This window comes from Erpetoichthys calabaricus, chromosome 10 (genome assembly GCF_900747795.2).
Source record: "Erpetoichthys calabaricus chromosome 10, fErpCal1.3, whole genome shotgun sequence".
Lineage (NCBI taxonomy): Eukaryota > Metazoa > Chordata > Cladistia > Polypteriformes > Polypteridae > Erpetoichthys > Erpetoichthys calabaricus.
The window spans coordinates 53668920-53689152 of NC_041403.2; the positions used below are offsets into that span (position 1 = coordinate 53668920).

General features: G+C 38.9%; 1 protein-coding gene across 2 annotated transcripts in view; it reads left to right on the forward strand.

The window, feature by feature from the left end:
- LOC114658379 (zinc finger protein GLIS1) overlaps window positions 1-20233 on the forward strand; it is a 399488-nt gene that overhangs the window by 143844 nt on the left and 235411 nt on the right. For both annotated transcript variants that reach the window (XM_051932942.1, XM_051932943.1), the window contains exons 2-3: window positions 15044-15248; window positions 17939-19214. In XM_051932942.1, coding sequence (XP_051788902.1) covers window positions 15044-15248; window positions 17939-19214 — 1481 coding nt within the window. The remainder of the gene's footprint in view (window positions 1-15043; window positions 15249-17938; window positions 19215-20233) is intronic.

A 20233-nucleotide genomic window follows, 5' to 3' on the forward strand; every position in this document is an offset into this window, starting at 1 on the left:
GTTGTCCACTTATTTCACTTAATGATTTTCTGTAACAAACGAGCATAACACAGGTGGATCATATATAATAGGTAATTAGACCATGGATGAGGAAGCCTGTCCTTGCCATATGAGAAGATGCTTGTATTTCACATCTCTTGAGAGGAGCCAGTGTCCGCGGAACATTCCAAGGTCCGTACAAACCTTAGGAAGCACCCTTCCAGATTATTAAATCTGGTTTTTGAATATAGAGTGTTGTACTGTACGTTAGGTCACTTAGCTAAATATATAAGATATATGCCTGCCTAAGGAAAAGTCATCTCTGATGGAGGATTGCAGGAATCATCGGGGAGAGGGATTCCTTTCATCGGATTGGCTGGACCAGCACTGAGTCAGCTGGGGAATGGCCAATAGAGGGAGGCAGCTTGATGGCCGAGGTCTCCAGAACTCTGAACAAATCCAAATAGTATTGAGTAATATCAACTACTGTTGAATTCTGCTCTCTATTTGTAATATTTCTGTTGCACTATTATATTGTATTGAGGATTACTTATGTTCTGTTCTCTGTATTGTATTGTATTTACCCCCCCCCCCCCTTTTTTTTTGACACCCACTGCATGCCCAGCCTACCTGGAAAGGGGTCTCTCTTTGAACTGCATTTCCCAAGGTTTCTTCCATTTTTTCTTCAATAGGGTTTCTTTTGGGAGTTTTTCCTTGTCTTCTTAGAGAGTCAAGGCTGGGGGGCTATCAAGAGGCAGGGCCTGTTAAAGCCCATTGTGGCACTTCTTGTGTGATTTTGGGCTACACAAAAAAAGTATTGTATTGTATACATGTTCCTGTGACATATTCATCCTTAGAAGCAATCCTTACTAGTTTTCTGAAAGCCATTGAAGCAATCAGATGGTTGTGCTTTACATGAAACCTTTGGTCCTGATTTGACACACGGGTGACACAACCGTGTTTATACGGACTGTCTTTGGAAATGTACTGCTTCATTCAAAGAAGAAAAACAGAAATCTGGGAGTTTCATATTTTCCTTCAGCATACTTGTCTATTCATAAATTTTTAGTTTATTTTAGGGAAATTACTCTTTTGTCCTTGAGCTTGTCAGACCTCAATATAAAGAACATTAGTAATGTAAACCAAATGGTATTTCAGATGTTAACATTTTTCCAAAAAGCTTAACTGAATAATATTCCTGTGACAATTGCTGGACAGTACAAACACAAACGTTATTACAATGACCTATTTTGAAAATGATATCATTTGTTTTAGTAATCATTTCAGTTCACTCGGTACACTTCTCCAGGAATTCTGTGTGGAATTAGATTGTAATCTTTGTGATCGCTCAAAGTGCAACAGGAAATGGAGTGAAAACTTGAAAATAAGCTAAAATGTGTTAGTCAAAGTGTTAAGTGATGCCTTCACTAACCACCTAGGAAATGAAAGATGATTCTGGAGTGTTTTCTTTTTTGATGATGACCCACCCAGAAACTGTTGTCACACTGAGGGACAATGCCAGGTCTCAACTCTGTCCTCCCATGCCAGCTCATTACTAGGCCGTCTCTTGTGTCAGTACCTTACGTGATCTACAGTGCCAGTCGATGTTCCTCCTCAGTGGTGTGCAAGCTCTGCCACTTTCTGAGAACTTTAACGATTGGCCAACCAATTTATTTTTCATGTCCATTAAGACTCTTGAAAATTGTGCCTCCTGTGAGCAAATGAGTCAGTTTTTGGTTTGAGGTTTACCAGCAGTTCAAATTTAGCAACTCCTCTCTTTTGAAAATGGAGTGAGTCTGGTGGACCGCAGCCTGAAATTTGGTCTGGGCATTCATGAAACTTTGTTTTTTAGTTGTGTATGGCAAAGCAAGGCATCAGTACAATTTATTAATTCATTCACAGCAAACACTTCAGGAATTTTAGCTTCATAATGGCTATGTTCATTTGAACTTTCCTTGCTTTGTGCATACATTGTACCTTTTAAGTTTAATTTTACAATTGTGGGTGGACAAAACAGAGTTTTTTCAAACGTCTGCATGATGTGCACCCTTATGAAAGTCACACGTTAGTCCAAATGAGTCAATCCTTCTTTTCCCTCATACTGCACATTTTGATAATATCACAGTTTTCTCCCAGGATGTCATGGGAGACCCTCCATCTTCACCTATTTAAACAAAAAAGGAAAATGGTTTTGATTTTTGGTTAAATTGCCCCCATGACACCAAACTGGATAAGCAGGCTTCACAGTGGATGGATGGTTGAATAGTACTGCTGTGCTTTCTCCTTGCCTTTAAACTGCATGAAAACCTCCCATGAGGTCTGTGTGCCAAGTGCTGTTCTGGTGGAAGACAGCTCTCTGATGTTCTGGGGGTGTTTTGGTTATGAGGTCATGGAATCTTTAGTTGAGGTAACAACACAATTGATCTAAAAGGGGCTGCATGGGGCTTCTGCTTGATCATGTAGGACACAGAATAGCTACCCTAGTCATCCAGTCTGTGTGACTAACATAAAGAACATTTTAAATCATTCTCGGTCCACAAAATCTCCAAATTTAAATCCCATAGAAAAACTTTGGGACCGTTTGGAGCAATGAGTGAAATGCTGGTGGAGGCATCCAACCAATCTGACCAAAGTGTGGGATTTTGTGCTGGAATAGTGGATGAAAATTGATCTGCAAACCGGTGACGTCCATGCCAAACAGAATTGTAGCTGTTTTTCACAGAGGACACGCTATTAGTCTAACTTTTTGTCTGAGTTTAGTTTTTCCTTGGATATGGGGGTCACTACATCTCTATTTCTCATTCCACTTTGGTCGTACTTGCAGGAGAGCTCCTTTAATGTTAGATGACCCCAGTGACTATTAAAAAGGATGTAAGAAAATAGTCTGATTTTTCCATTTTAAAATTGGCAACGTTCAAGTGATTCTTTTCTTTGGAAATTCAAACAATGATTCTGAAATTAGGTGTCATCTCACCACTATGACATCTCCCTGCTTATCTGAGTGTGCTGAGATTAGCCACCTTAAATGTGTTGACATGAATTTAAACATTTAGAATGGACAAATTCAATATTTTTAGGCAGTCGTGAAGGGGAAATGTGTGTGAAGAATCTAAGAATATTCCCCATCTCTAGCAGGCCACCCCCCTGTGCAAGAATTTTGACATGTAACTCTGGATGTCTGCTATTTAAATACAGAGTGATGGCTGATGAATCAGTGTGCCCGCAGCTATGTATAATTGTACATCGTTTTAATATAATTTAATTGTGGATAGACTGTTGTCTTTCAAGTGGGGATTACGTAAGGCCCACTGCTTTCTATCTGATTAGATATGAATGTGTGTTTTCATCGGCATGTGTCCTACCATGAGAATAATAGGTTCAACATCCAGATACCATTACTTGGTCACCCTACACTGCATTGCTTTAAAAAGGTGAGTATGGATTCTTTAAAAAGAAGGTCACTGTATACCCTCTGTGCTCGACAGGGCCATTAACTCTTTAGATTCAGCAGTCTTTTCATTTAGATTCATGAAGATTCACAAGTCTAAGGCCATAGGCCTCTTTTGTAGCCAATATTTTTCTTTTTTTCATAATATAAATGGTAGATGTTAGATAATATAAGAAGTGGTTTAAAAATGTAATTGCAAACATAAAGAGACTATGACAGAATTTTCATTTTTAACACACTGTGTTTGGGTATGTACTGCAATAGACTGATGCTTGCTGAATATCACATTATAATAAACAGAAATGGATAAGTGGGTTTGAAAATGTGGGACTGGTTTAGGCCTATCTATCTATCTATCTATCTATCTATCTATCTATCTATCTATCTATCTATCTATCTATCTATCTATCTATCTATCTATCTATCTATCTATCTATCTATCTATCTATCTATCTATCTATCTATCTATCTATCTATCTATCTATCTAGACCCTGATGTTATACGGAGAGCATTGAGATTCCTGTGACCCTTAAATGAATGGAATAAGTTAGAAAAGTGGACGGACGTTTCCAGATTTATGTATATACATTATATGTATATTTTTTTTGTTGGTTAAAGCCTTAACATACTTAACATCATTGTTAGGGCTAGCTTTTGGCTCTGCCTTGTGCCCCTTCTGCATACTTCTAGTCTGGTATCTTTATCCATTTCTAGTAATAAACATGTTCACCAGTGGCATCATATTTCAGGAGGGTATACATCCCACTTTTTGACCCTCCTAAATTGACCTTAAAATACTCCTAAACTGTTGTTAAAATCCTTTTTGTGCTTAAACATTTGTATATGAAATGCCAAAAAGCAGGATCACTGTGGCGGAAGTTCCAGTTGTATAGAGACAGTTACTGTAAATAAAAACCCAAAGAATGTCCCCATCCTGACTAAATCTCTCCTTCATATACAATTCAGATTCTTTTAGGCTAATGCTAGTGATCATTACAATATGTAGACATGTTCACAGTTGAGTTCATATCATTAAGAGGTTTTTGCAAGTGGAATTCAAGTCAAGGACGACTGCCTTTGCAGTGTGTAGTGTTCCTAGTGGAAAGACAACCTGTCTAGCATTGGAGATGAATGAATGAATGTAGCATAAGTGTGGGACTACAAACATGCAGTGAGAGGTCTCAGTTAAAGTAAACGCAAAGACCTGTTCATCCACACATACAGGAATGAGCCAAAACCCTCGCCATACTCTGATCTTAAACCACTGTAGGATGACAGAACCACTAAGGATTTTATTATTATTTTTATATTTTTTGCAAAAATTGCACAAGAGGACTGGATCTGAAAATAAAGGAAAATAAATGCAGTATTCTTGGTAAAATCAAAAGGTGTACATGTAACCAGAAGGTTCCATAGTAAAAAGGTAGATTTGACATTTTGACTTCATGTTTTCAACTACGTATAACTGCAGATTCTCCCCTCACAGGAGCTTTTACATTAATATGGTCAGTGAACATCTCAAACTAAAATAAATCACACACACACACAGCACCACAGTTAACGTTTATTTTTCCAAGGAAAACAAGTTCAAACATAGTGTACAGTGTACCTTCCTAAAAATGTAAAATCACAAATTATATATTTTTGGAGAAATTCTGTTGTCTTTATTTTGCTTTATGTTTAAGTATTATGTCAGTCGAGTAGGGGTCCCCATGCAAATGCACATAATGCCATCTATCTAAGTTTGAAGACTAAAAATAATTTATTTTATTTTGTTTTACATACCTTCAACAGTGCAAGAATGTAATTTGCATCAACAATCCAAGGCATTGTGATAATCACTGAAGCAAGTCACCTGTCCTCTCAGCAATCTTTAACAAGCACTTAAGAATACATCTGTCCCTCATTTCAGTGAGGCTTAAGTATGGAGGCATTGCTGCAACACCTTTGTCCCCGAAACATCATCCCTAGCTGCAGAGTCCCTGACGCAAAGCCCCTACGTAATGTGCTTTTAAGAGCCGAATCTTCCGGCACCCTTTGTGTGTGTGTTTCACTGGGTTAGGGAAGTTCTCTCCTCTGTTATTCATGGAGTTGTCTCTGCTCCTGCCTTCACTTGGTTTATCTTCTTGCCTCTATAATTCTAGGATGTCTGTTAGTGGAAGCACCATAGGTCAGAAACCAAGAAAATAAAAGCTAAAAGGCCAATTTTATTTTAGTTGAATGGTCACCGTCTATATTCTGGCCTTTATGCATAGGCAAATTTAAAATGCAGCACAATATAAATATTTTACAGACTTAACAAATTTTTTGGGGACCCTTAGGTCTGGTTTATTTTATGTTTTTAATCATTCTTTATCATTGAGCTTTCTGAGCATTTTTTGGTTGGCAGATATTCCATGTTGATTCTTGATTTATTTTCATAGTATTCATTAAATTTTATTGAAAACAAAGAAATTAACTTCTACTTTTAATTTATGGAGTAGTTTGAGGACCACTATTAATTGGTTATGAGGTGGCAGAGTCTGAAAGTACTTGACATTAACTATTATGCTTTTTGGAATTTTGGGTTCAAATCTGGGCTGGGTTGTCGATTTTGAACATTGACCCCATGCTGCTATTGGTTTTATTCCCATACCCCAAAGAATGGCGGTTTGGGTGTTTTGGCCCAGTCAGAATGAGTGTGGTTATGTGAATGAGTGGGCCTTTTGGGGGACTAGTGCCCCTAATGTGGTTGGTGGGATCAGCATTGGCTCTTCAGAATACCTCTGTTGTGGCTACACGATGGTTGGAGAGGAGTAGGTAAACAAAGGTTTGGTATATATATATATGAGAAAGACTTATTAATGGTGGCTCAGCTCTGGTATCATCTTTGAAAAGGACAAATGAAATGTTCTTCTGTCATGTTCTGTTCAGTCAGTATATGTGAATAAATGTAAGTCTTACGTTGTCAGGGTTATCCAATAAATATTTTTTTGATAAAATTAATTTGCCCTGCCCAGCCGCCTGCCTACTCATGTAATGCTGCATTTGCAAAATTAAACTGAAGTATGAGAACCCTCAGTAATGTCCCTGGGGCTGTTTGACTGATTAAAATCTGTTTGGTCTTAAACTTGGCCTGGGCGGTTGTGTCAGGGATTGAGTATGTTGATGTTAGGGCTTATCTGAAAGGAAACATTAACAGTCCGCTGGGAAGATATACTGCAAAAAGTTAATAAGAAAGAGAAACATGCCTGGAAAAGCAGTTTTATTGCAATGAACTAAACACAAGTAAACACATTCTGTGATTCATTTTAGGGAAGTTTAAATCATGTGACCAGTGAAATATTTCTGCTTATTGAGACAAAAGCCTGAATCTTGTTAACGTTTACCCCAGTGATTTACAGTTTGCATTCCTGACGTAGTGCTAATCCTACTGTTAGGTCAATGAAAAAAATGTCAATGTATTTCCATTTGATAAGTGTTGCTTTAATTTGTTGGACTACCAGCATATCTGTTTTTTTTTTTGTATAATGTATTCATTTGCTTTGGTACAGTGGTTTGTGCTGCTGCCTCATTCACTGCCCCAGTGAATTGTGTCCCAGTCCCATATCAGTATGTGCCATTTGCATGTTCTCCCCGGGTTCATTTGATTTTTTTGTACATTCCTCATTTTTCTCATACATCTCAAAGATGTGCATATTAGGTTGATGGATGACAAGTGCCTCCCTTCTAGGAATGATTCCTGCCTAGTGGGCATTGCTGTCTGGGTTGGTGCTGGCTCTCTTCAGCTCTGTTTAGGTGGAACCGAATTTGGGTTAGGCTTAGGGTTAGGGTTTTAGTGAGGCTAAATCCATTAAGTTAAGAAAAAGAAAATAACTAAGTGCTGCCCAAATCAAGCAACTTGTACAAAGGGCCATTGCCAAACTGACGAAGGTAACATCAATGCTTAAAGCATCAGTAGAAGATGGAGTTGGCGAAATGCTGCCAGCATCATAAATGGAGCAGATTACTGTACGTCAGGTGAATCAAGCATCGAGGCAAGTGTGACAGAAAAGGCTTCTTCTGCTTGTCCCCTTGTCCACCTCTTCTCATTGTAGACGACCACAAGCTTATTTATAAAGGCATCCTGAGCAATCTGATAGCACCTGACCCAGGTAGAAATAAGGTTATGCAGTATTTGAACAAAAAAAAGTAAATTATAACATTGGGGGTCTCTAAATGTTTCATTATTAAATATTAACACCACAGCAGTTTTTCTCCACACTGCTACAAATTCGTCAGGCACAGCGCAGGTTTATTTTAGTCACTAAACATTTGACTTCAGCAGAGTGACAAATGAGATTGAAATACAGGAGAATACCTTTGTAGCGTTATCTAGGTGCCAACAGGAAAAAGGGTGTTAAATGCCGGTAATTTTCAAGGACGTCTTAAGATCCCGTTAGAACAGGGCTGGGTTCGCTATGTTCAGGGTTTTTTCTGTATGTTTTCGCTGCAATTGTCTTAGGAGTAATAGTTATCATCCGGTTTGAAGTGTTCCGATTTGGTATGTTTAATCTGTTAAGTTGTTATTGTCATTGTTATTTCCAATTTCATTAACACAATCGTGTTATTGAGATCAACTCTTATAAACCACCACATCCAACCTTGAGTTTGATTTGAAACCAAAAACAGTACTACTCACACCTCAGGCCCACTCCTATTTTTGTCACTCATATGTGGCAGAGATCTGATTATTTTAGAGATGTATGATTATCCAAACCTTCCACATTGCGTTCCCACCAGTCCTGTCTTCTGTCCTTTGGGCCTGTTGTTTCTGTGTATACAACACTGCCAGGGATAAATGTACTCAAACCAACAGCTCTGATCTTTGTTTCTTGATTCTCTTCCTTGCCACCACGAGCTGACAAATTCACACGCGTGCTGCACTGAAATGATGTGAAGTAGAGCAGCAACCAGCATCTTTCAGTTTGCATCTGTCTGAAAATTTTTTTTTATCAATTTTGTGCTTGCAGGGCACCTTCAGAGTAGACAGATTGTGATCAGTCAAAAAAAAGAAAAGAAATAAGGCAAAAATCAGCATCGACAAAATGGAGACAGAGTCACTTTTTGCTACTGTTTGAATGTGGCCTTTAAAGACTCGCACATCTTTAGTCAAGAACTTTTTTTGTGTTAACAACAGCATCCAAAAAATGTTAAATATGTGAAAATGCTAAATATGGGAATCTTTAATCAATGTTCTATTATAAATTCCTTTTTCAGGAAGTTTATTCCACCTCTGTTATTACAGAGGGCCCAGAAATTCTGTGCTATGTCACTGGTTAATAAAAATGTGATTTTGGTAAACTTTGACTGCGACTTTAATTATCATTACACCCCAGAGGTTTAGCTTCTCTAATAATGTTGTTAACTGTAGTTTTTGGTGACTTTTTCCCCATTGTTGATTGCTCATATCTGGTGAAAGAGTTATTGATTCATGATCTAAGATTTGTTATGTTAATCAAACTAAAATGACATTGTGTGCTGTGTGTTCAGGCTAATTTGTGTGCGTTCACGTGGGAAAAATATAGCTGAAAACGTGTACAAGTGCTCTGAGCCTGTAGTTAGTGAAGAATACAACAGAAAATAATTGAATTGAATTAAAAGTAGAAATCACCAAATACCTAGAATTTTCCTTTGATGCAGGGTTGATGCTATAAGAATTCCATCCACACCAAAAGCCCATTGTTTTTGACCCAAGATGTTTATCAAGATGTGATAGCAAATCTAAGACAATGCTATTTTGCTACAGTTTCTTCTAGATCGTTTTGAAAACACTGTGGGGCAGTGGTTAAGGCTTTGGGCTTCAACCCCTGAAGCTGTGGGTTCAAATCCTGCCACTGATGCTGTGTGACCCTAAGTGAATCACTTCGCCTGCCTGAGCTCCAATTGGAAAAAACAAAAAAAAATTAACTGATTGTATCATAAATCTTGTAAGCTGCTGGTGTTGGTCAAATAAATAAATGTAAATTGAGACCGCAGTGTAGTCTGTGATGTAATTTTTGTAACACCAAGTTACATGGGGGTCAATGTTGGCCCCGTGATTGATTTCTGCTGGCAGTGTTAGCCATGTCCCACTATCCCCTTGTCATAGGTGTCCCACTATCTCCTTGCTAATTAAACTGCCTTCAGATTGGATGTCCCCTTTCAGAACATGGAGACACTGTCTGTCTCTTTTGGTAGGAACTCTAATGTGCCTTCTATTCTTGCTCCAGGCAGTCCACATCCCAGCCAATGGCAACCATCATTTGACTGGTTTAACTGTGGAGAAAATAAGCCATAAAAATGTCCTGCTTTAAGACCACATTATTGAGAAGTGCAGGGCTGAATGCCTGTAAAACTTTGTAACAGCTGAGATGTTTTGTAATATTGGTTAAGAATTGTTTTCAGGTTTTGAATTAATAAGACCATCAGTGTGATGCCATTATCAATAACATCATTAAAATAAATTGAATTATATAAAATTGAGTTACAGCGAGTTGGAAGTCACATATGGTATATTTTACCTCAAGTATAGCAGAGATATCACTTTTCATTTCAGAGATTTTTTGGAGGGTTTCATTCCAGCCATTTTTCCTTTTATGTTTGGAAAAAGAGTAGTTTCATATAGTACCCATGCCAGTATGGGAAACGAACAATGAATATAAAGCAGATATAAAAGAAACGTTCCTCTGTGGCTGGCAAAGTGAGAATGCAGTGGCTGTACGTACTGTATGTTGTGGCCTAATAAACTTAATTCACTGCTGTAAGCTGTAATTTTCAATATTTCTCTAATGTAATAGTAAAACTCTTTACTGTATTGTAGCCCTTTTCTCATTTCATTGCTGAACGTACTGTAATGAATGATGTTCATTTTCCAATTTCAGCTGTGTTTTCATCTGCATAACCCATTAACTGTGAACATTGATATTTTTTCAGCCTCGACAGAGTGACAGAACTTATTCTTACTGCTATATTTATCCACATGAGCTTTTCAAGAGAAACGGATCCATGTAACACACGCTCAAACTCTCTGATGCTAGTCCAGTTTAGAGTGTCAGATATAAACCTAATATGCTTGTATTTGACATGTGGAAGGAAACTGAATTTCTTAGACAAAAACCAGTACAGCTACTGGGAAAAAAACATGCAAACTCAACACAGTTGGTGAACAGGTTAGGAATTGAAAGCAGTCCCTGGAGCTGTGATGCAGTCATACTGACCACTGCACCACCGTTATATTTTTCTGTATTTTTGACAAATAGGGAAGAAGTGCCTTAACAGATGCACTCATAAGCATATGAAAAGTTTTGATGAGAGCAGGCCATTCAGCCTAACATTTGGCTGAAGCACTCAGGGTCACACCAGAGAAATGAAATCCTTGTAATGCAGAAGTCACCATCTTAGCCACTAGATTTCCCTGCCTGGTTCTGAATGTATACATATTATTAAAGGACCAGTTCTATATTTTTTAAGTTGAAATTATTTCTTCACTCTCAGGGTATATATGAATTTGCCACATGAAATTGCATTCTAAAGTGAAGCATGCAGTATAAATTAGAAAAAATAACTAACCTATTCTTGTATTTTATAATAGAGATTATAGGTATCAGGGGCCCATTGTTAAAAAATTCGAACGTGAGCATCAGTAGGATTTGCGGCCTAGGAACCAAGTTACCTCAACTATTCTATAACATTTCAGTAATTATTTTCCACTCTGATGCCAATCTTTCTGATCATAAAATAGATCATTGCAGTAGTAGTTGATGAGAAGAATTCATAATTAATTGCAGAATTACGATCTTAGAGGGTTCCTCTAGAGTGCCTCCTTCTCTTCCACTATTTGACTCAAAAACTAATCAGCACTACTATCATCTCATAACAGGCTTAAGTTTGGAGTTTGGTATTTTTTCTTCCTGCCATTTTTGCTCTAGACCATCCTCAAGTAACTGTTACACACACACATACAGATAGACACACACCCATCACTGAGATATCAATATTTTCGGTATCAGGGGATCCTAAAACATTGAGATCCTTTGAAAACCGGAGATAGAAATCTTTGCCAAATCTGGTTGGATGGGGTGGGGGTGGGGGTGCACAAAGCAAAAAAGCCATAAAACTTATAGAATACCTCAATTTTTCAAGCCAAAAAAGTTACTGAGTATTGATCTGCGCCTTGTGATTACACACATATTGCAGAACAGTTTTATCCATGTTTTGCTTTAAAAAAGTGTGGGGAACAGCCCGGACACAGACAGGTAGACATGTTGGTTTCACCACACACACGTTTATTGTACATTATATTTAGAGTTCAAGTGCACAATCCCAGTGCCTCAGCACCAATCACCCCTTAAGTCCTTGGCCACACTCACAATGCCTTTACAGTCTCTGGTCCGCCTCCACTCCTCTCCACCAAGCTCCGTCCTCTTCCACCCGACTCTTGCCCTTGACAGGAGGGAGGCGGCCCCTTTTATTGACCCCGGAAGGACTCCAGGTGTATCCTGAGGGCTTCTGTAGTCACACCCCTGTGTGGCGGAAGCTCTGTCGGCGTATCCAGAAGTCCTCCGGGTGTCCCCAATACTCTTCCCCCTAGCACTTCTGTGTGTGGGGGAAGTACTGAGGTCCAGGGCTCCCAAGGCATCGGGGCGCCCCCTGGCGGTGACCACGGGCCCCTACAGGGTTGAACGTCCAAGCTCTGTACCCGTGGTCGTCCCCAAAGCAACCAGGGAGGATGCCCCCTCATGTTCTGGAGGAGGCATAAGCCCTCCTCTGCTCCTCCTGGGAATCCCGGCCGGGCATGAACCCCCGCCAGGTACCACAAAAGGAAAAAAGCTAAATGTTGTTGTGACATTTAACCATGTGCACTTTACTTCACTGCTCATTTTCCTCTGCAGGACCCTTCAGGGCCAGGAGTGTGGATTCACTTTGAAAAGCTATCATCAAGCACCATTATTGACACTGAATTTTTGATACCCAGATGTGATTTGCTGTCTCTGTTGTGTAGACAACAATGACTGCAAAATGTCGCACTTATCATTTGGTGAGAAAGAATATTGGGCAAGTGCATAACCTACAATCAGAGGACATTGCTCATCCATCCACCAATCCATCCATCTTCTTAAACCGCTTATCCAGGTCAGGGTCATGAGACAGCTGGCGCCTATCTCAACAAGCACCTGGTGCCCGCTGCGAGTAGAGAAGCGATCAAAAAAACAATAAGTTTACCTCGAGAAAATCATACTAAGAATCTCTGATAAACTGTATGATTTCCAGTTTTTGTTTGTTGTCGCAAACATACCTCGGAAACATGGCTTGTTTTCTTAAACTGAAACCTTTGTTGCTTCAAAATGGATGTGCAGCATTTGGTAAGTTTGAAGGCTTTTTTCACAATGGGACCTCGATACCTACAATATCTTTTATAAAACAAAAAACACAAACTGTTTTTTTAAATTTTTTAATATATACTTTATGATAGAATGCAATATCATGTGGCAAATTATTTTACACCACGATTGTGAAGAAAACACTTTGGCTTGAATAATGCCAAACTTATCCTTTAGTTTTTTTAAACTATGTGGTTGTGCCAAACATGTTTCCACAGCAAGCAAAATAGAATAATGATGGAACGAGGATGTGCTCCTTAGTGAATTAGAGAAATGGAAAGCTTTAGGATTCACCAAAAATTTAAGGGATGTGTCATGGCATCTGTTTGTCATTTGTTGTTTCAAATGTTAGGAACACTCTAATGAGAAACTCGTTTGCCCACCTGAACCTGCATCCCCTTGTATGGTTACCCTAAATGAACAAGCAGTTATCTTTATTTATCTTCTCCAAATCTTTTTGATTTGACTTGTCAATATGACAGCCCTATGTATGTTTAGGTTTGATATTCGAAAACAAGATAGCCTGGAAACCTTTATGAAGAAAAGTTTAAAGTATAAAAGAGTGGCAATAGTCAGTGAGAGAAACACGTGGTGATTGTTTAATGAGAAAAGTTGAGAAACGCAGTAAAAGTTCAGGGCTGTTTCAACTACTCAGTATGAATCTTCACTTTAAAAGAAAATGGTGATGATAGGAAAATCCAAGAAAAAAGACAAAAAGTTGTTTATTATTCAAAAGTATAGGAGAATAATGCAAGCATATTCCATTCCAAAAAAAGAACTGAGTTATTTCTTAAAACTATTGAATTACTTTGCAGAAGATCAGGTGACAAGAAGTGATCAAAAGTTACAAAGTTTTAGATTTAATTCTGCATGGGCTGAGGAGTCTAATCTGCCCACTTTAGGGCCATAGGGAGCCAGTGATTATTGCAGCAGCACTGAGTGTAAGGCACAAAGCAAACATGGCGGATGGTACACCAGTGTCTTGCAGAGCACAATGGCACACCCAAGCACAAAAGAGTGTGCTGCTTGTACCCAGTATCAGAGAACTATAAAGTATCTGATACCAACCAAATCCCATGACATTGTGAGGCAGGAATGACAGCTCTGCATGACCATTCTGTCTAAATGTTAAAACATCTGTACTAAACTTGCTAAACCTTAACATGATTAAAATCTAAATGTATACCTGTAACTTTTGCTCAGTTCCTATCACTTGATTGCAGGCTATATGCGTGTTTAATCTCTGTCAGTAACTGTCACTGGATGACCGAGTAGCACAAGTGCATTGTGATAACACAGCAGCAGGCAATGTCTATTTGAAATAATACAATAACTTTTTTTTTTGAGTGGTGGAAATAAGCTTCTGTACAAAACATTGTAAGTCTGAAAGGAAGTGAAAGAGATTTGGAAACTATAAACATGACAAAAATGGATTCTATTTAACAAAAAGATGTAAAACATATGGCTTGGCAAAGCAAAGTGAGATATGAGAAAATAAAATCTGAAAGATGGTAGGATTGGAGGGTGTAGGAGATTTTCTTTTTTTTGGAGAAGACTGAAGATTAAGAAACCTGATAGTAGACTTCAGTTTTGGTTTGCAGAACTGCTATTAAATGGAATGATAACATAAACGTGAAAGAATAGGAGTAATGAGAAAGCTCTTTGGATTTTGAATTGATGTTAATATCAATAGAATGTAAGAAAATGTTTACAAAAAGTCTAGTTAAATTTTGTGGATGGCTATGTCTGCCAGCAGGGCCAATGTTTTTGTTCTGAATGGCTTGTTGAGATGGTAGAGGTGGGCACTGACTCCCATTTTCATGTGCTTTGCTCTTAGAAACTGTTGATTAACAGATGGATACAACTTGGACCATCCTAGATCCTTCATGACAGACCAGTTTGCCCTGATGGCACAAAGATTTTACAACTGATTGTGCACGATGCAAATCCAGAAATACATGCTTATCTTTATAAATAGCTGCATCACCACTACTCATAAAACATTTTTAGTAAAATGTCAATTTTAGCCTATTGTATCCACTAATTGTCCATTGTCTGTTCACCATTACAACTTTCAAAATTTGTTGGAAGATGTACATTAATGCTTCATCGTGCTTTGTTTACGATTATCTCTTTCTACAGGCTGTATTAATTGGTGCAATATTCCCATGAAAGTGTCTGTAAAATTGTTTTGGAAGCAAGAAACTGCAACTTTTATTTCATAATTTGTTACAGCAAATGGTGGCTGCAACCTGTACGGCTCTCTGCCTGGGAAAAAAGATGTGCTGGAATTGCTGATAAGTGACGGCTCCTTGACAAGGTGCAGACAGAGCCTTGCAGTCCATTCAGGAAGCCACTTGACAGGTGACTGCGCTTCACCGCCGTGTGACAGGACACCTCCGAGCCTGCAGCTTGCTGCCTCTTTGAACCTGGACACAAGGTATTTTGCACCCTTCTGCTGAAAAAATATGTAAACGTAATTGTTTACCTCCTACAAGCTCTCAAAAAATGCAAGCACTAACATAGGGTTTAGCCTTCTGAGACAAAGAATGGTTTTTGGTGCTCTTTTTAACAATTGCTTAGTATATACATGGATAATATGCTGACTTTTTTTGTGCAAAACCAAGTTATGCTTGACTCGTTTAATATTTCTTTCCAGAATGTTTGCAATTTAGTAAGTAAGCGTAAATAATATAAATAAATGTAAATAATATATCACATATTGACTAATGAGTAATGAGACAGCTAGACCACAGCTAGAGATATTGACTAAATGATGTTCTGTCCACTGTTCTTTCTTGCCTTGTATCTTCCTGTGTCTGTGTCACTTTTTCTCTGTGTACTTGTTCCCTTTCACATTTCAGTTATGTGTACATATTTGCATCTTCCTCATGAGACAGTGGGATTGGCTTCTGCCTCAGGCTCAGTGTTGGTGGGATAACTGCCAGCTCCTTGAGATATAAAAAAGAAAGAGAAAGGGGTCAGGAAAATTAATGGATAGAGAAAATTAATTCCACGCTAAAAATGGAAAAGGAAAGTTGAAAACAGACACTATATCTGAAAAAGCCTTCATAGCCGAAACCCAGCATTTCTGTTATTCTTTATGTTTTTAACCATTGAGTTAATGTGAATGTTTTCTCACCCTTTTACAGTTGCAGACTGGCACTACCATTCTCCATTTTTCATTTAAACAACTACTTTTTATGTTAGCCCGTACACATACTCTTAGAATATCCCATCTCATTTATAAGCCCAATTAGTCCAGTTTAAGGTTACAGAGGGTCTGAGACAATCCCAACAGCAGTGGGTACATGGCAGTAAGAAGCAATGCAGGGCCCACTCAAACTCAGACACACACACATCCACACGTCTCTTTGGTGATGCGCAGACCCCTCATAGACAATATTCAGGCAGAGGATTTGAACCCAGGATGATGTGACTTTGCTAACTATTGTGGCACCATGCCGCTACTCTTACTTCGGTATATCTAAAAAGAATAGAGCTTGTAGTTTATCAAAAACAAATTTTGAGGAAGAGCAACATTTTGATGTTTGATGAAAATGTCAAGTTTTTATCTAAATAGTTCTATATTTCTGGAAATCCTTACTATTGCTGATGAACTACAGGTTAACATTCTCTAATACAATAGTATAAAATAAAAGCGATAATAATAAATAATATTACAAGGCAGGCAGATGGCTGAGGAGTCACTCTCTTCCCATTTTCTTTAACACATTGACTGTGACAACAGTTACATTTTTCCTGATGTAAAATCAGGGTGTTATTTTTAATATACTAATTAAATGTATTTGGCTATTGAACAAAACTCACAATAAAAATGTGTTTTTTTGTTTTATTGTTAACCCCTAGTTGGCGTATGGAACAGAAAATTCTCATTACTGGGAGTCAACACGTTAATATTTAAAAATAAGTCAAAATTTTCTTTAGTAACTCATATCAGAAATGTCTGAAACATTGTAAAGCCTGCCAGCCACTGAAAATACTTACGGAGAGAAGGGCCATGCTCATCATCTCGTCAACTTGACCGAGTATTCCCTTTCTTTCATGTTGACCGTGGTGACTGGTATAATCAGGTATTTATTATAACGTTGCTATGTGCTGTCATGCTGCATGGAGCATTAGAAAGATCCTGACAGAAGTTTTTCTTTATGAACCAGAAAACATTTTCTCAGATCTCTCAGGAGCTTTGCACAAAATCTATAATGAGCCAGCTGACAGAAACCTTTATGTGAAAGATCACAGCAACACATTGGAAATATGAACTCACTCCTTTTCATTCAATGAAGATTCCAACAATAATGCCAGGTATTGTCAAAGGCCAAACCTCACAAGCCTCATCTTTGCCAGCACACCAGATGATAAAGCTGATTTTATTTTAATAATATATTGTAAGAAGTGGCTTATTAGGCTATGAGACATCTGCTGAATTTTTGGACCGTGATCAGTTTTTGCTTGTGGAAAAGTATGTAAAGTATAAAAATATATATGTTTAAATGTTCTTGTTTGTTTTTAAATAACTTCATCTTCCGTTAGCCTTTTGTGTTTGCGACTGGTGTGCTTTTGTAGAGTTTTGTAAATTTAGAACACATCACATGAATAGGAGTCCTTACAGTTCTACCTGGACTTTATCATTATGTTGGTTGAAATGGATTTTAGTTAAGATTGCTTTTTTCCTATATTGCATTAAAAATATTTTTTTCCGTAAGTCATCCAATTTAAGAGCTCAAAAGATTGTGTAATTTATGTATTTGGAAGAGTCCAAATGACTAAAGAGCAGTGCTAATTTTCTTTTTCAGTTAGTTGTTGCCTTTTGTAAAGCGTCCCATTATTTTTTCACACTGCACATTAGGTCAGGGGGGCTACCACTAAGAGTTTCCTTTTCAGGATTTTTAATTTCAAATGCTTTTAATACAACATCATTGAAAGTTGGCCGATCACGCTGACAGGCAGACTCGGTGAGCACAGTGCTCAACTGTTATGCCAGGTTGAAAGTAGACTTTGTGCTTTAGTTGAGACGGACTGGCAGGAATGAATCAGCTCTGCATTTTATCTATCAACGACGGACAACCAGACTAATATTTTTTTTTGTTTGTTTCATTTACATTGCAGATCTTCTGACTTTCAGGACATTTTAACGTCTACCAGTGGTACAACAACAAACAGCAGTTGCAGTTTAAATGGGGGAGAAGGCCTCCACCAGCACATTAAACAAGAAAGTCTGTGTAGCTACAAGTCTCTACCAGGGCTCGCTTCTGCCCAGGAGGTTGCCTCCATTTGTGGTGGAACAGAGATGAGTGGGGGTTCGGCAAGTCTGATACATCCTGAAATAGAACTGGCAAACAATAGCTTTGCAAACTCTCTTTCATCATACTCGTTTAATAATGAACTGGGCTCCTCCCAGGGCTCTTTGTCCGTTGGCAGCTCTCGTCATTCAGCAAGGCAGCTACATTCAGGCAACCTGAAGAGGCGATGCATCTCTGTAGCCCCAGCCGCCAACTCGTCTGAAGGAATCGATATCACGGCGATCTTCTGCTCTTCGCAGATGTCCCTCGTGGCAGCTTGTGTCAACGGACTTCGGACTAATTCCCCTGGCATTTCCTCTCACTCTAGGGCCACCAACAGCCAGCTCCCTGGAAGTCGCAAAGCCCCAAGCCCCCCACCACCCTGTTCCCAGACAGAAGTGGATTGCAGCCTGCCGTCCCCTGGACCGTGTGTGCTCTCCTTCTCTTCCTCCTCACCTTTAGGGACGCAGGAGACAGAGCAGAATAACTGCGAACAGTACCTGCAGATGCACTGTCAACAAGGCAACCAGCATTCACAGCAGCTTGAGCAGACAGACAGCCTCAGCTTCCTCATGAACAATATGGTTCACCATGGGGTATTAGAAGGCTGTCAGAAAGCTGGCTTCCTGAAACAGGAGCCATTGGATGAGTTTTCACAAAATGAAGAGTTCTTTCATCATCACCATCGCCATCGCCATCTTCACCACCATCATCGTCATCACCATGGTCTCCCCCCTCCGTATCATTTGCACCAGTACATCAACCAGAGTCAGGGCACCTTATTTCACTTTCAGAGTCAGGCCCCGATTTCTCTGTCCCGGCCTGGATCCCAACCAGCACAGCCGTGTGACAGGGAGGAAGGCTCTGTCACGGAATGCATTGTGGACAGGCAAGTGTGCCGCTGGATTGACTGTAACGCTGCTTACGAGCAGCAGGATGAGCTTGTGCGGCACATTGAAAAGATGCACATCGATCAGCGCAAAGGGGAGGATTTCACCTGCTTCTGGGCCGGCTGCATTCGACGCTACAAACCCTTTAACGCTCGGTACAAACTGTTGATTCACATGAGAGTTCACTCAGGAGAAAAGCCCAACAAATGCATGGTAAGTTCTGGCAAGCCAATGGCACTTTTTTAGATAAACCTTGTAGCAGTGCAGAAATAAACCTGCTGCCCTTATTGGTGAAGTGTATAGTAGGCAGCATGCAAATAGTAAACTTACTCCACGCAATGGCCAATGACCACAGATATGTAAAGAAAATTAAATTAGTAAATCTCACTGGTGCATTGATACCTGTTTAAAATTAGGGCAAACAATGTACAATACTATGTGCCCTAAGGCTGACCTACACTTCCTAATGGCTGCAAATGCTGCCTTTCCTAAATGTTCCCTTAGCACAACAATCATTTTTAACATCCAAAATTATTTTTACTATACACAATTTTGCATCAGATATATTCTGAGCTGATAGAAGAGCTTTGCTGAGGTGGTGTTAAGCAATCTCAACTTTTACTGCAGCCAAGACATCTGTTAGCAAGGAAATGCTCACTTGGGTTCCCTTGTTTCTTTCCAAAAGTGAACATGCTGGTTGAGTAGACTAGTAAATGTCGGCAAAGACTGTTTTTGTCCAAAATGTTATCATTTAATTGTAATTATTCTTCTATACTCTCGCTTCTTTTCTCATCCTAAAAATGTGCACTTTGGGTTTATGGTGAATCTAAAGAGATGAGTGTCCGCTCTGAACAGGCATCCTATCCATGGTTGTCTTCATGTTATTTAGTGACTCTAAATTGGCTTTTTGTAAGAGAATGTAAATGAGTGACTGATACAGTCTTCCTGTCCAGGGTTGGCTCCATGGTAATTGCTTTTAACTGGTTCAGTATGAGTGAGTTGGTTATTCCTGTACATATGTGTACTCTATTATACTGACTCTCAGGATTCAATAAGAGGGATGAAAATAACCTGGAGATATGCGCGTCAAAACTAAAGGTGAGAATCATCTGTCATCGGAGCCAAACCCTTATTAAAAATTTGAAATTCAGAACAAGAGCAAACATTTGTTAACCAGGAATTTCAAAACAGAATGTTTTAAAATTGAACCCAGAACTGCCCGGGTTGATATT